The sequence below is a fragment of the Oncorhynchus gorbuscha genome, linkage group LG17 (genome assembly GCF_021184085.1).
Source record: "Oncorhynchus gorbuscha isolate QuinsamMale2020 ecotype Even-year linkage group LG17, OgorEven_v1.0, whole genome shotgun sequence".
Taxonomy (NCBI): Eukaryota; Metazoa; Chordata; class Actinopteri; order Salmoniformes; family Salmonidae; genus Oncorhynchus; species Oncorhynchus gorbuscha.
Window position 1 is genome coordinate 44,959,047 of NC_060189.1, and position 15,126 is coordinate 44,974,172.

At 42.1% G+C, this 15,126-nt stretch overlaps 1 protein-coding gene across 1 annotated transcript in view; it reads left to right on the forward strand.

Annotated features, from left to right (window-relative positions):
- Positions 1–109, forward strand: part of LOC124001430 (BRISC and BRCA1-A complex member 2-like) — a 69,540-nt gene extending 69,431 nt beyond the window's left edge. Inside the window, exon 3 of the mRNA XM_046308163.1 lies at positions 53–109. Coding sequence (XP_046164119.1) covers positions 53–86 — 34 coding nt within the window. The 3' untranslated portion in view covers positions 87–109. The remainder of the gene's footprint in view (positions 1–52) is intronic.
- The last annotated feature ends 15,017 nt before the right edge of the window (positions 110–15,126 follow it).

Here is a 15,126-nt window from a genome sequence, read left to right on the forward strand (position 1 = left end):
TGCCATCTGATCTGGTTTGCCCTTAGTGAAACTACCATTTGTTTCTCAACAGAACAATGACCCAGCACACCTCCAGGCTGTATTAGGGCTATTTGACCAAGAAGGAGAGTCATGAAGTGCTGCATCAGATGACCTGGCCTCCACAATCACCTGATCTCAACCCAATTGAGATGGTTTGGGATGAGTTGGACCATAGAGTGAAGGAAAAGCAGCCAACAAGTGCTCAGCATATGTGTGAACTCCTTCGAGACTTTTGGAAAAGCATTCCAGGTGAAGCTGGTTCAGAGAATGCCAAGAGTGTGCAAAGCTGTCATCAAGGCAAAGGGTGCCTACTTTGACGAATCTCAAGTATAAAATATTTATTGATTTGTTTAACACTTTTTTGGTTACTACATGATTCCATATGTGTTATTTCATAGTTTTCATGTCTTCACTATTACTCTACAATGTAGAAAATAGTACAAATAAAGAAAAAACATTGAAATGAGTAATTGTGTCCAAACTTTTGAAATGTACTGTATGTATGTATGTACTGTATGTATGTGCGTACGTATGTACGTGTGAGCGCATATATAAGATATAAGTATGATAATTGTATTTGGATACAGCGAATACAGGGTCTTATAAGCCCATGTGGGCTGGGCATCATGAAGAGGCATGACAAAATAAATCACATCAAAATATACATGAGTTTGTGTGTGCGTATGCTCATGTGTGTCGGGCAAAGTGTTAGGTATGTACATCCCCTCTCCTGACTCCAGGCCTCCCTCCAGCCTGCCTGGTCTGGATGTTTGTGCTCGGATGAATCTCTGGAGATGTTTTTTTACGAGTGCACGCCCTGTCACACCAGGTTAAGGCGCCTCTTCCCCCTCTATCTCTCTCTCTTCATCCCTCCTCTCCCTCAAATTTCCTCACTCTCTCTGTCTCCCCCCTGTCCTTGTCTCCCTTTTTATTTTATTTTATTTTAGTCTTTTTTTTTTTACTTCTTCCCGGTTTCTTCTGTCCTCCATTTTTCTCTCTCTCTCCCTTTTACCTTCTCATTATCTCTCTAGCTGTCTCCCTGTGTCTCTCTCTCCATGTATCCCTGTCTCCCTTTTTGTCCTCTTTGATCTCTATCTCTCTGTTTCTCCTTTCCTCCATCTTTCTCTCCCCTCATTTCTCTCTCTCCCGTCCCTCTCTTCCTCTACAGATGTGTTCAGATGTGCTGTGACAGGCTACCCTATCCACCTTCCCTACAGGGCCAACCTCTCCCCCGCATGGCATAGTAATACATATAAATCAGCCCATAATCACACACTTTAACCAGGGCACACTTTAGCCAAGTCTAGGACAAAAAGACTTCTCAACAGTTTTTACCCCCAAGCCATAAGACTCCTGAACAGATGATAAAATGGCTACCCGGACTATTTGCATTGTGTGCCCCCCCCCCCACCAACCCCTCTTTTACCCTGCTGCTACTCTCTGTTTATCATATACACATAGTCACTTTAACTATACATTCATGTACATACTACCTAAATCAGCCCGACTAACTGGTGTCTGTATGCTACTGTTATAGCATCGCAACTGTACATAACCTCGCTACTGTTATTTTTCACTCTTTTTCACTGTTGTTTTTATTTCTTTATATACCTATTGCTCACCTAATACCTTTTATGCGCTGTTGGTTAGAGCCTGTAAGTAAGCATTTCACTGTAAGGTCTACCTACACCTGTTGTATTCGGCGCACGTGACAAATAAACTTTGATTTGATTTGATCTAGTTAGTCCCCTGCACTCTCCACACTCTAGGTACCCTCAACGTAGAATCTATATCATTGGTCAGTTGATTCAGGAAATTGATTCAGGAAGTGATTCCATTGCAATTACAGAACTATGCCATATTTTTTTCCTATGAGGATGATAATACCAAAAATCAAGAGGAGAAGCATGCCCACTCAGCTGTGTGTGTGTGTGTGTGTGTGTGTGTGTGTGTGTGTGTGTGTGTGTGTGTGTGTGTGTGTGTGTGTGTGTGTGTGTGTGTGTGTGTGTGTGTGTGTGTGTGTGTGTGTGTGTGTGTGTGTGTGTGTGTGTGTGTGTGTGTGTGTGTGTGTGTGTGTGTGTGTGTGTGTGGGGGTCTAGCACATGACCTTGCCCATGTGCTGAACCAGGCTGCAGTGGCATTCAGGGTCCTCCTTCGCCAGTTGAGTGAGGAGGGTGGACAGAAGGAGGCTAAAGGCATGAACGAAGAGCGTGGAAAGGGGGGACCGTGTGGTTCTGGGGGAAGGAGAGATGGAGCAGAGAGGGCTGCACAGCAGACCTTACTATAATATTAACAGTGCGTTCAGAAAGTATTCAGAGGCCTTGGCTTTTTCCACATTTTGTAACGTTACAGCCTTATTCTAAAATGGATTATATACAAAAATGTCCTCATCAATCAACATCCTGATCAATCTACACACAATTACACCTTAATGACAATACAAAAACAGTTTTGTAAATGTATTAAAAATAAAATACAGAAATACCTTATTTACTTAAGTAAATAAGTTTGCTATGAGACTCGAAATTGAGCTCAAGTGCATTATTTTTCCATTGATCATCCTTGAGATGTTTCTACAAATTGATTGGAGTCCACCTGTGGTAAATTAAATTGATTGGACATGATTTGGAAAGGCACACACCTGTCTATATAAGGTCCCACAGTTGACAGTGCAAAAACCAAGCTATGAGGTCGAAGGAATTGTCAGGTTGAGCAATCGGGGAAGAAAGGCCTTGGCCAGGGAGGTGACAAAGAACCCGATGGTCACTCTGACATAGTTCTAGAGTTCCTCTGTGGAAATGGGAGAACCTTCCAGATGGACAACCATCTCTGCACCACTACACCAATCAGGCCTTTATGGTAGAGTGGCCAGACTGAAGCCACTCCTCAGTAAAGGGACATGACAGCCTGCTTGTTGTTTGCCAAAAGGCACCTAAAGGACTCTCAGACTATGACAAACAAGATTCTCTGGTCTGATGAAACCAAGATTGAAGTCTTTGGCCTGAATGCCAAGTGTCACATCTGAAGGAAACCTGGCACCATCCCTACGGTGAAGCATGGTGGTGGCAGCATCATGCTGTCAAACCAAATAAAATTTCAGTTTATAAGTGATGTGTACGCCAAGGAACTAGATATTTTACACCTTCTCCACTGTGGTCTTGTCGATTTGGATAGGGGGGTGCTCCTTCTGCTGTTTCCTGAAGTCCACGATCAGCTCCTTTGTTTTGTTGACGTTGAGTGAGAGGTTATTTTCCTGGGGATGTTTTTCAGCGGCAGGGACTGGGAGACGAGTCAGGATCACCGGAAAGATGAACGGAGCAAAGTACAGAGAGATCCTTGATGGAAACCAGCTCCAGACTGCTCAAGACCTAAGACTGGAGCAACGGTTCACCTTTCAACAGGACAACGACCCTAAGCAAACAGCCACGACAACTCAGGAGTGGCTTCAGGACAAGTCTCTGAATTTTCTTGAGTGGCCCAGCCAGAGCTCGAACCCGATCGAACATCTCTGGAGAGAACTATTTATTTATTTATTTATTTCACCTTTATTTAACCAGGTAGGCAAGTTGAGAACAAGTTCAAGATAAAGCAGTTCGACAGGTACAACAACAGAGTTACACATGGAATAAAACAAACATACGGTCAATAATACAGTAGAAAAATAACGGAGGAGCCAGTTGGATAACTCCCTCGTGCAGATAACGTCGGTAGTACAGTCGTGAAGGCCCGGTGGGCCTCCGCATCGGCAGTAAAACAGGTCCGGATAGGTGATTGTAGCCCAGGAGTGGTTGATGGAACTCTTCAGATGGCTAGCTCCGGAATAATTGAAGTTTGCTCCGTACCGACGTAAGCCAGTAGTCACACGGATAGCAACTAGCTAACTGCAAGATCCAGGTGTAAATGTTCAGAGCTTTCAGTTGAAATCCTGGGATATGGAGAGAAAAATCGGTCCGGTATATTGTGTTGTACAAAACTATTGCGTTGTCCAAAACTGCCGATGGCTTTTTGAGCGAAAGGATAGCTGATGATCATCAACCGTGGTTAGCTGAACACTAACGTTAGCCAGTAAACTGGTTAGCTCCTGGTTAGCTTCTGGTTAGCTCCTGGCTAGCTTCTATTGTGGATTTCAGATTTGAGGTAAATAATACTTTTTTCTTTTTTATGGGTGAGGCGGGTTGCAGGAGAATGTTTTTGAAGTTGAGTTTTTGGAAAATAAAATATATAAAAAATATGCGAAGAAAGATGTAAATATATATATACACGGGACACGACAAGATGAGGACAAAGGACGTCTGACTGTTATGCCATCTTGGACAATAATGTGCAGCGACGCTCCACATCTAACCTGACAGAGCTTGAGAGGGTCTGCAGAGAAGAATGGGAGAAACTCCTCAAATACAGGTGTGCCAAGCTTGTAGCGTCATAACCAAGAAGACCCGAGGCTGTAATCACTGCCAAAGGTGCTTCAACAAAGTACTGAGTAGTGTCTGAATACTTTGTGATATTTCAGTTGTTGTTTTTTTATACATTTGCAAAACTTTCTAAAAACCTGTTGTTGCTTTGTCATTATGGGGTATTGTGGTGTAGATTGATGAGAAAAAAACAACAATTGAATCCATCAGGGAATATCATTCCGCCGGAGGAGATGGCTGCCGTTTTACGGGCTCCTAACCAATTGTGCTATTGTGTTTTTCACTTTATTTGATACAAAAAATACACAATGTTTCTGCCACCATCTCTCATGACCGAAAAAGATATCAGGATATCAGAACAGCGATTACTCTCCTCATGCTGGACAAATGTATTTTTCTTTAATGAGTCGGAAGTGAAGGATTTACTTCAGACACCGGACAAGGCCCACATCCCCGTCATTCGCATGAAGAAGAGATGGTGATATATGGGTCATAGGTCGTGGTGCCTTGTAAGAATCCGAAGGCGAGTGGGTAACCCGCCTCTACCATTAGTCCTATTAGCCATCTTGCAATCATTGGATAATAAACCGGATAAGCTCCGATCAAGACTATCCTACCAACAGGACATTAAAAACTGTAATATCTTATGTTTCACCGAGTCATGGCTGAATGATGGCATGGATAACATACAGCTGGCTGAGTAGTTTTCCGTGCATCAGCAAGATAGAACAGCTGCCTCCGGTAAGATAAGGGGTAGCAGTCTGTGTCTTTGTCAATAACAGCTGGTGCAAAAAATCGAATATTAATGTAGTCTCTAGGTTTTGCTCGTCTGAGGTACAGTATCTCATGATAAGCTGTAGACCACACTATTTACCAAAAGAGTTTTTATCTATATTTTTTGAAGCTGTCTATTTACCACCACAAACCGATGTGGCAACTAAGTCTGCTATCAATGAGCTGTATACGACCATAAGTAAACAAGGAAATGCTCATCCAGAGGTGGCGCTCCTAGTGGCCGTGGACTTTAATGCAGGTCAACTTAAATCAGTTTTACCTAGTTTCTACCAGCATGTTACATGTGCAACCAGAGGGAAAAATAACTCCAGACCACCTTTACTCCACACACAGAGACGCGTACAAAGCTCGCCCTTCATTTGGCAGATCTGACCATAACTCTATCCTCCTGATTCCTGCTTACAAGCAAAAACTAAAGCAGGAAGTACCAGTGACCTGCTCAATACCGAAGTGGTCAGATGACACAGATGCTAAGCTACAGGACTGTTTTGCTAGCACAGACTGGAATATGTTCCGGGATTCTTCCGATGGCATTGAGAAGTACACCACATCAGTCGCTGGATTACAGGCAACATCCGGACTGAGCTAAAAGGTAGTGTTGCCGCTTTCAAGGAGTGGGACTCTAACCCGAACGCTTATAAGAAATCCCGCTATGCCCTCCGACCAACCATCCAAGTGTTAATACAGGACTGAGATTGAATCCTACTACACAGGCTCTGACGCTTGTCGGATGTGGCAGGGTTTGCAAACTATTACGGACTACAAAAGGGAAGCACAGCCGAGAGCTGCCCAGTGACACGAGCCTACCAGCTAAATGATTTATATGTGCGCTTCGAGGCAATCAACACTGAAGCATGAATGAGAGCACCAGCTGTTAAGACTACTGTGTGATCACGCTCTCCGTAGCCGATGTAAGACCTTTAAGCAGGTCAACATTCACAAGGCCGCAGGGCCAAACGGATTACCAGGACGAGTACTCCGAGCATGCGCTGACCAACTGGCAAGTATCTTCACTGACATTTAACGTGTTCCTGACTGAGTCTGTAATACCAACATGTTTCAAGCAGACCACCATTTTCTAGTGGGTGGAATATTAGGACAATTAGAGGTTTACAAAGTTACAGCTACAGTATGCTTAACAGTGCAAATTATTATGGTACAGCTTATTTGGACACTTAGTCATCATGGTGCTTTTAAGTTTACCAACATTGGTTATGGTAAGTATAATTGAAACTTGTGTATCATTATGTTAAGTAGGTATAGCAAGTTATAATTGTAATGGCTTAGCAGATCAGAATTATTATTTTTTTTACATGGCTAAACGAGAAAGAATATAATATCTATTGTTTACAGAAAACTCATTCTACAAATATAGATGAGGTTGGGTGGAAAAAGTACTGGGCGTGAGACATATTTTTTTGTCATGGGCAAAAGAAACTCAAAAGGGGTGATTTGACTAATTAATACAAATTTTGATCTGATTGTGCAAACAGATCCGCAAGGAAGATGGATTCTTTTAAATATGCTATTGAACCAAAAAGATCTGGCTAATTAATCTATATGGGCCAAATAATGATGATCCACAAATTTTTTCGAAAATATATATAATAATCTATTAAACTCACAAGAAACAAAATAATATTGTCACGCCCTGGTCATTATATTTTGTGTTTTTGGTATATGTTTGGGTAAGCCAGGGTGTGACATGGGTTTATATGTTGTGTTTTTGTATTGGGGTTTGTAGTATTGGGATTGTGTATGATTAGGGGTGTGTCTAGTTAGGCTTGGCTGCCTGAGGCGATTCTCAATTGGAGTCAGCTGCTTATCGTTGTCTCTGATTGGGAACCGTATTTAGGCAGCCTGAGTTCGCGTTGTATTTTGTGGGTGTTTGTACCTGTCTCTGTGTTAGTCACCAGATAGGCTGTAATTAGTTCACGTTCCGTTTGTTGTTTTCTTATATCAGTTATTTCATGTACCGCAATATATTTCATTAAAGTCATGAGTAACCTACATGCTGCATTTCGGTCTGACTCTCTTCATACAACAAACAAACAACGTTACAAATATATTATTATGGTGGGAGATTATAATATGGTTATAAGTACCTAAATGAATCTTTAAGGAAATCATTCTACAAACTATCACCCTCAAGCACTTACGGAGATCACAAAGATCATGGATACATTAGAACTAGTGGATATATGGAGGTTGAAAAACCCTGACCTAGTGAGATATACATGGAGGATGCTTAATCAAGCTAGCCTCCTTGGTTACTTCCTAGTCTCGTTCTTGCTGGCATCAAAAGTTTAAAAAATACATTTTAAAAGTATTTATAGAAGACCGAATGCGATCGGACCATCATCTAATTGGCCTCCATATAACTCTTACAGAATCTCCACGTGGACTGAGATATTGCAAATTGTATCAAAGCCAATTGGATGACAATTTGTTCTTAACTAAGACAAAATAATTCATAATTAACTTTTTTGTGTACAACATACACTACCGTTCAAAAGTTTGGGGTCACTTCGAAATATCCTTGTTTTTTTGTGCATTTTAAAATTACATCAAATTTTTCAGAAATACAGTGTAGACATTATTAATGTTGTAAAGGACTATTGTAGCTGGAAATGGCCCATTATCAGCAACCATCACTCCTGTGTTCCAAAGGCACGTTGTGTTAGCTAATCAAAGTTTATCATTTTAAAAGGCTAATTGATCATTTTGCAATTGTTAGCACAGCTGAAAACTGTTGTTCTGATTAAAGAAGCAATAAAACTGGCCTTCTTTAGACTAGTTGAGTATCTGGAGCATCAGCATTTATTGGTTCGATTACGGGCTCAAAATGGAGAGAAACGAAGCCCTTTCTTCTTAGACTCATCAGTCTATTCTTGTTCTGATAAATGAAGGAAGGCCATTCCATGCGAGAAATTACCAAGAAACTGAAGATCTCATACAATGCTGTGTACTACTCCATTCGCAGATAGCGCAAACTGGCTCTAGCCTGAATAGAAAGAGGAGTGGGAGGCCCCGGTGCACAACTGAGCAAGAGGACAATACATTAGTGTCTAGTTTGAGAAACAGACGCCTCAGAAGTCCTCAACTGGCAGCTTCATTAAATAGTACCCGCAAAACACCAGTCTCAACGTCAACAGTGAAGAGGCGACTCCGGGATGCTGGCCTTCTAGGCAGAGTTGCAAAGAAAAAGCCATATCTCAGACTGGCCAATAAAAAATTAAGATGGGCAAAAGAACACAGACACTGGACATAGGAAGATTGATAAAAAGTGTTATGGACCTAAGTTTGAGGTGTTCGGATCACAAAGAAGAACATTCGTAAGACACAGAACAAATTTAAAGATGCTGGGGGAGTGCTTGACACCATCTGTCAAGCATGGTGGTGGCAATGTGATGGTCTGGCGGTGCTTTGGTGGTGGTAAAGTGGAAGATTTGTAGAGGGTAAAAGGGATCTTGAAGAAGAAAGGCTATCACTCCATTTTGCAACGCCATGCCATACCCTGTGGACGGCGCTTAATTGGAGCCAATTTCCTCCGACAACAGGAAAATGACCCAAAGCACAGCTCCAAACTATGCAAGAACTATTTAGGGAAGAAGCAGTCAGCTGGTATTCTGTCTATAATGGAGTGGCCAGCACAGTCACCGGATCTCAACCCTATTGAGCTGTTGTGGGAGCAGCTTGACCGTTTGGTACGTAAGACGTGCCAATCAAGCCAATACAACTTGTGGGAGGTGCTTCAGGAAGCATGGGATGAAATCTCTTCAGAATATCTCAACAAAGTGTGTGTGTGTGTGTGTGTGTGTGTGTGTGTGTGTGTGTGTGTGTGTGTGTGTGTGTGTGTGTGTGTGTGTGTGTGTGTGTGTGTGTGTGTGTGTGTGTGTGTGTGTGTGTGTGTGTGTGTGTGTGTGTGTGTGTGTGTGTGTGTGTGTGTGTGTGTGTGTGTGTGTGTGTGTGTGTGTGTGTACTGATTCCACTTTGGCCCCGGCTTGATGTCCCCCTTCCCTTGAAGCTGACAAAGAAAAATAAAATAAATCTGAAAAATTTGACAGCTTCTGTTCTCTCTTTCCTTTCTTCTCTCTCTTTCAGTTTTCATGTTTCATCATTCTCTCCCTTTATTTCTTGTTCCCGTCATCCCTCTCTCTCCTTTAAATTTCTCCCTCTGTCCTCTCCCTACTCCTCTCCCTCTCACTCCCTCCTCCTTCGCTCCCCTGCTTCTCCCCTCTGCTTCTGATCTCTCTCTCGCCTCCCAGTCAGTCTTGCTGGCATAGCCTTAAAGGGAGCCGGAGAGAGTGGGACTTAAAAGAGGAGCCAAGAGCCGCTACTATACACAGTGAGGTCGCTCCCACTCGATTGAAGTGAGTGTGAGAGAGAGAGAAAAACGACACATAGGGCTGTTCTCTCCTCTCTTCTGCTCTCTCTTCTCTTCCGTCACTCCTGAAGCCGTTTGATATCTCACTTCCTTCTTGCTTCCCTTCCTTTCCTCAGAGAGACACGGTAGCTCCGGGATATGAGATTCGCCCCCAAAGCTATGATGTTATACCTTTCTATCACTCACTCACTCTCACTCTTAACGTTATACCTCGATCTCTTTCTTGTTCTACCTCTCTCCTGTCTCTCTTTTCAAACAGACCAGCAGTTCCAGTGAGAGAAACTTTATAGCTACTCCACTGACACCCACATATTTGCCTATACATAGGGCTGTAGCTATTGTATGTTAGATTGTACGTTAGTTTGCTCAGACGTAAATACTTTCACGCCTCTTCCTCGCATTGATTTGGAAAGATGTTAAGAGTTTCTTCTCCTACACATTTGTGTTTATTCACTTCACATCGATACTTGTATTGACATGCTGTGGATGAGGTTTTGATTCCAAGATAGCAGTGTTTTCTGAATGCATGTAGGACTACTTCTGTATCTTCAAAAGGACTATTCCTCTTTGATTGACGGTGAAGTGAAGTCCTTGGGCTATTGAGATGTGCCATACAAAAACATGAACATTTATTGTCGTTATTCAAAAGTACATTCAGTAGCCACTTGAATAAGGACAGGCTGTACTGTAGTGCTGACCTCTTTAAAAGATGCACTCTCGGAATTTCAGCCAGTAGATTTTAAAGTGTTGCTTATGAGCCAAAAGTGGTCCCCGTTTTTTGTGTACTACGTCATCCAATTGTGTGCTTCGTCATCCATTTTGTGTGATATGTTACGAATCCAATTAATTCAATATGTTACAAATGTGTTGTAATTAAGATCACAGAGTGCATCTTTAAAGGGACTTTAGCCTCTAATTAAATGTCATTACTCAAATCATTACATTATTTAAAGTTAAATGGACATGGTTATGCCAGCCATCTACAAGTCATCTACAAGTTTTAGCCATCTAAAAGGTTTGGATTGACAGACCATGTCTCTTCTGTCCTTCTCCTTCCCCATTTCCCTGCCTCACTGTTATATCTCTTTTTTTCTTCTTTCTCTCTTTTTTCATCTCCACTTTTGGCTGGTCTGAACCTGAGTCGTTCTATGAGATGAGTCGTTTGCCTCTCGATTTAACCAGAAAGCCTGCAGCATTACATAAAATAATTGAGTGGGCACCGTCTCTGCCCCCAAACCAAAGCCAATTTGGTAGCCCCCAAAAAATAAACGTAGAGAGACAGTTTTAGGCTGCGGAAAGCGCAATGTTTGGGTCTCTGTGTGTGTGTGTGTGTGTGTGTGTGTGTGTGTGTGTGTGTGTGTGTGTGTGTGTGTGTGTGTGTGTGTGTGTGTGTGTGTGTGTGTGTGTGTGTGTGTGTGTGTGTGTGTGTGTGTGTGTGTGTGTGTGTGTGTGTGTGTGTGTGTGTGTGTGTGTGTGTGTGTGTGTGTGTGTGTGTGTGTCCCTTGTGAATGCAAGTGCCTATGTGCTTCTATGATCTATGTGTGCCTCCACAAATGTATTTCTTAGTGTGCTTTTGTGTTTGTATGCTTTAAGCTCCCATATTGTTTGCAATTTTTCTCTATAGTCTTTGTACTGTAGCCATAGCTATAATGCCCTCCCTCTGAATGGACTCATATCCAGAGGGAGCTGCATACTTAAAATAGCCACAGGCACCCACCAGAACACTCCACATGCACATGCATCAAAATAATTGTGAGTTTTCCGCTATGCACCTCATGTATATCAAAAGCACCCAAAGAGCTCCAGGTTGCACACTGTGTGGAGGAGATCCTTTGTTCTACAGAACATCATGCTGCCTGACTTCACCCTCACCCCTGTCATGCTTTTTGTGTCTCTGGTGGATCCAGCATAATCTCTCCCAGTGTAACCTGATTTGGGTTCTGACTATGACAGAGGAAGTTTCTTGAGACTACGTCACCCACAATTCCTAGAACAATATTTTGAAGGGAATTAGTTTTTACTTGGGCACCATTTTACCTTATGCTATTGAGGTTCTTTGGGTTGTGGAACCTGTCTTTGTCACAAGTAAAGTGTCTCTAGAAAATGTTCTGTCGTGACTAAAGTTTATTTTTGGCATGTCAGGACAGTAACAAGAACAGCAGGGTTGCAGGAACATATTGCCATGGGCCAAAGTCTTCTCATGAAATTCTGAGTAGGGAGAGTGTCATTAATTAGCCCAAAACAGGAGATATACTGTACACACAGATTTAGGTCTATGGGAACTTTGGGAACCCTTTGAGCCAAAGAATTGATGGGGAGTGTAGAGAACCTTTTAATATCTCTATTTGGTTTGGTGTGGGTGTGATTTGGGGTGGGCATTCTAGGTTTCATTTTCTATGATTTTGTGTTTCTATGTTTTGGCCGGGTATGGTTCTCAATCATTGTCTCTGATTGGGAACCATACTTAGGTAGCCCTTTTCCCTCCTTTCTGTGTGGGAAGTTGTCTTTGTTTGTTGGCACTATTGCATCACGGTTGGTTTTTGGATTGTTTATTGTTTTTGTCGGCATCATCCTAAATAAAAGGGAATATGTACGCTCACCACACTGCACCTTGGTCCAGTTCTTTCAACAGCTGTGACAGGGAGTGATCAGAACGTTGTATTTAACAAAATATTCCAAATTCCTTTTTGACCTTTTCATTCAGCTTTTGATGAGACACTTTCCTTGCCCCGTTAGCACTCATTTTAATGCTGAAGTCCTTTACACCAGGGGCACCCATACAAAGAAAATAAAAATACATTCAGAGATAGACCAAGCCCCGCTCAGGTAAGACCTCCAATCCTTTCTAAGTGTTATTGTACTACCAGGGGTGTTGTCAGTTGTGATCTTGTACCTATTCATTTGAACTCCACTTGTTGGCCCAAAAGAGAGGCCCACTGTGGTCTGCTCACCCAGTGCTTTTAGTTCAAATATGACTTCCATAAACTTCAATATCCAATCAGTTTTCAAATCATAGAGGGCCTGGTCTGTTGCACGATAGCAACCAAAGCCCATGTAAGTCAGTTTATAACATTACATCATTGATTACTAAGAGTTCCCCATATTGACATTGGCTTCGGCCTCAGGCCCTATTGTGCAAACCTTGGAAAAGTAATTCCAATTTCTACTCCTTCCTCCTGCACCATTTGCTCTATATCATCTTATAGCCATACTAACTATATCAATATCCACCCTCAGACAGGGCCTGCAACCGCCTATTGAACGTAGCTTGTTTGAGTTGGAGACTCCCTGTGACTTTACACATTGTAAAGGCCCTGGGTTGATGCATCTGAACATTAGGAGCTTACTTCCTAAACTGGATTACATCAACATCTGAGCTATGCAGATGAATCCAGACATTCTTGTATTGACTGAAACTTGGATCTCTGGGGACTTTCTGGACTCTGCTATTAATATCGAGGGTTATAATGTGTTTAGAGTTGACAGACAGGATAACCTGGCCCGGGTATCCTGGAAGGATATTGACCTCATTCCGACAGTAGAGGATGCCTGGTTATTCTTTAAAAGTGCTTTCCTCACCATCTTAAATAAGCATGCCTCATTAAAAAAATTGGAACCAGGAACAGATATAGCCCTTGGTTCACTCTAGACCTGACTGCCCTTGACCAGCACAAAAACATCCTGTGGCGTACTGCATTAGCATCGGACAGTCCCCCGCGATATGCAACTTTTCAGAGAAGTTAGGAACCAATATACACAGGCAGTTAGGAAAGCAAAGGCTAGCTTTTTCTAACAGAAATGTGCATCCTGTAGCACAAGCTCCAAACAGTTCTGGGACACTGTAAAGTCCATGGAGAATAAGAGCACCTCCTCCCAGCTGCCCACTGCACTGAGGCTAGGAAACACTGTCACCACCGATAAATCCATGATAATTGAGAATTTCAATAAGCATTTATCTACGGCTGGCCATGCTTTCCACCTGGCTACCCCTACACCGGTCAACAGTCCTGCACCCCCCACAGCAACTCACCCAAGCCTCCCCATTTCTCTTTCACCCAAATCCAGATAGCCGATGTTCTGAAAGAGTTGCAAAATCTAGACCCCTACAAATCAGCCGGGCTAGACAATCTGGACCCTCTTTCTAAAATTATCCGCCAAAATTGTTGCAACCCCTATTTACTAGCCTGTTCAACCTCTCTTTCATATTGTCTGAGATCCCCAAAGATTGGAAATCAGCACTGTTATCCCCCTCTTCAAAGGGGGAGACACTCTAGACCCAAACTGTTAGACCTATATCTATCCTACCCTGCCTTTCGAAGGTCTTCGAACGCCAAGTTAACAGATCACCGACCATTTCGAATCCCTACCGTACCTTCTCCGCTATGCAATCTGGTTTCCGAGCTGGTCATGGGTGCATGGGTGCCAACACTAGTTAGATGAGAGAGGACGGGTGACTCCTATAACAGTTATGGATATTTATATATTACATTTTTCAGTAAAGATCAATTATTTTTAATACGAATGTCCACTCCACTACCTCTTGTATAAACAAAAATGTATTTCACCTTTATTTAACCAGGTAGGCTAGTTGAGAACAATTTTCAGACATAATTCATAAAAGAGATGAAGCCTAGGTGAAGGCCAGGAACACAGGCTTAGTCCAAGAATGGCAAGCTTTAAAGCAACTTAGGAATTATTATGTAAGACAAATCAGAAAGGCTAAAATTGATTATTATGTTACCGCTCTTTCGGATTGTAATGGGGACCCGGCTAAATTCTGGAAAACTTTCAAATCCCTGAAGGGTTCTACTTCCTTCTCTCTGCCACGACAAATTCATTCAGACACTGGTCTCATTAAGGAAAAATCCGCCATCACTTATTTAATCACCATTATTTCAGCGTATTTAAGCATTTAATCACCATTATTTCAGCGGGCTATCTCTTTGAAATAACTTCTAAACCTATTCACAATGATATTGGGCAGGATGCTGATAGGGGAAACTTGCTGAATGATCAGAGAAATTATAGTAAAAGCTTTTATTTTAGGCTATTTACAGAAAGAATAAGTCCTGGATGCTTTTCTAGCAATAGACAACAAGAAATCCACAGAGGCCGACCAATTGGATCCCCGTATGCTTAAGTGTGCTGTGTCCATTATTGCTGGCTCTATAACCCACATTATTTATTTATCATTGATATCAGGATATATTCCAAAAGTATGGAAATCAGCTCTTGTGCTGCCATTCCATAAGGGGGGATAGTAGTAATCTTAATAATTATCACCCCATTTCAAGGCTTCCTTGTCAAGCTAAGATTCTTGAATCCTTGGTAAATGTACAACTTTGCTCTTTTTTGTCTAATTAATGTATTTTGAATGTAAACCATTCAGGATTTAGGCCTGGGCATACAGCAACCACTTTTAGTTTTTAATGATCTATTCAATGCTTTAATCACTAAAATTGAATGTGCCGCTTTGTTTGTGGAACTGTCAAAAGCTTTTGATACTGTTAA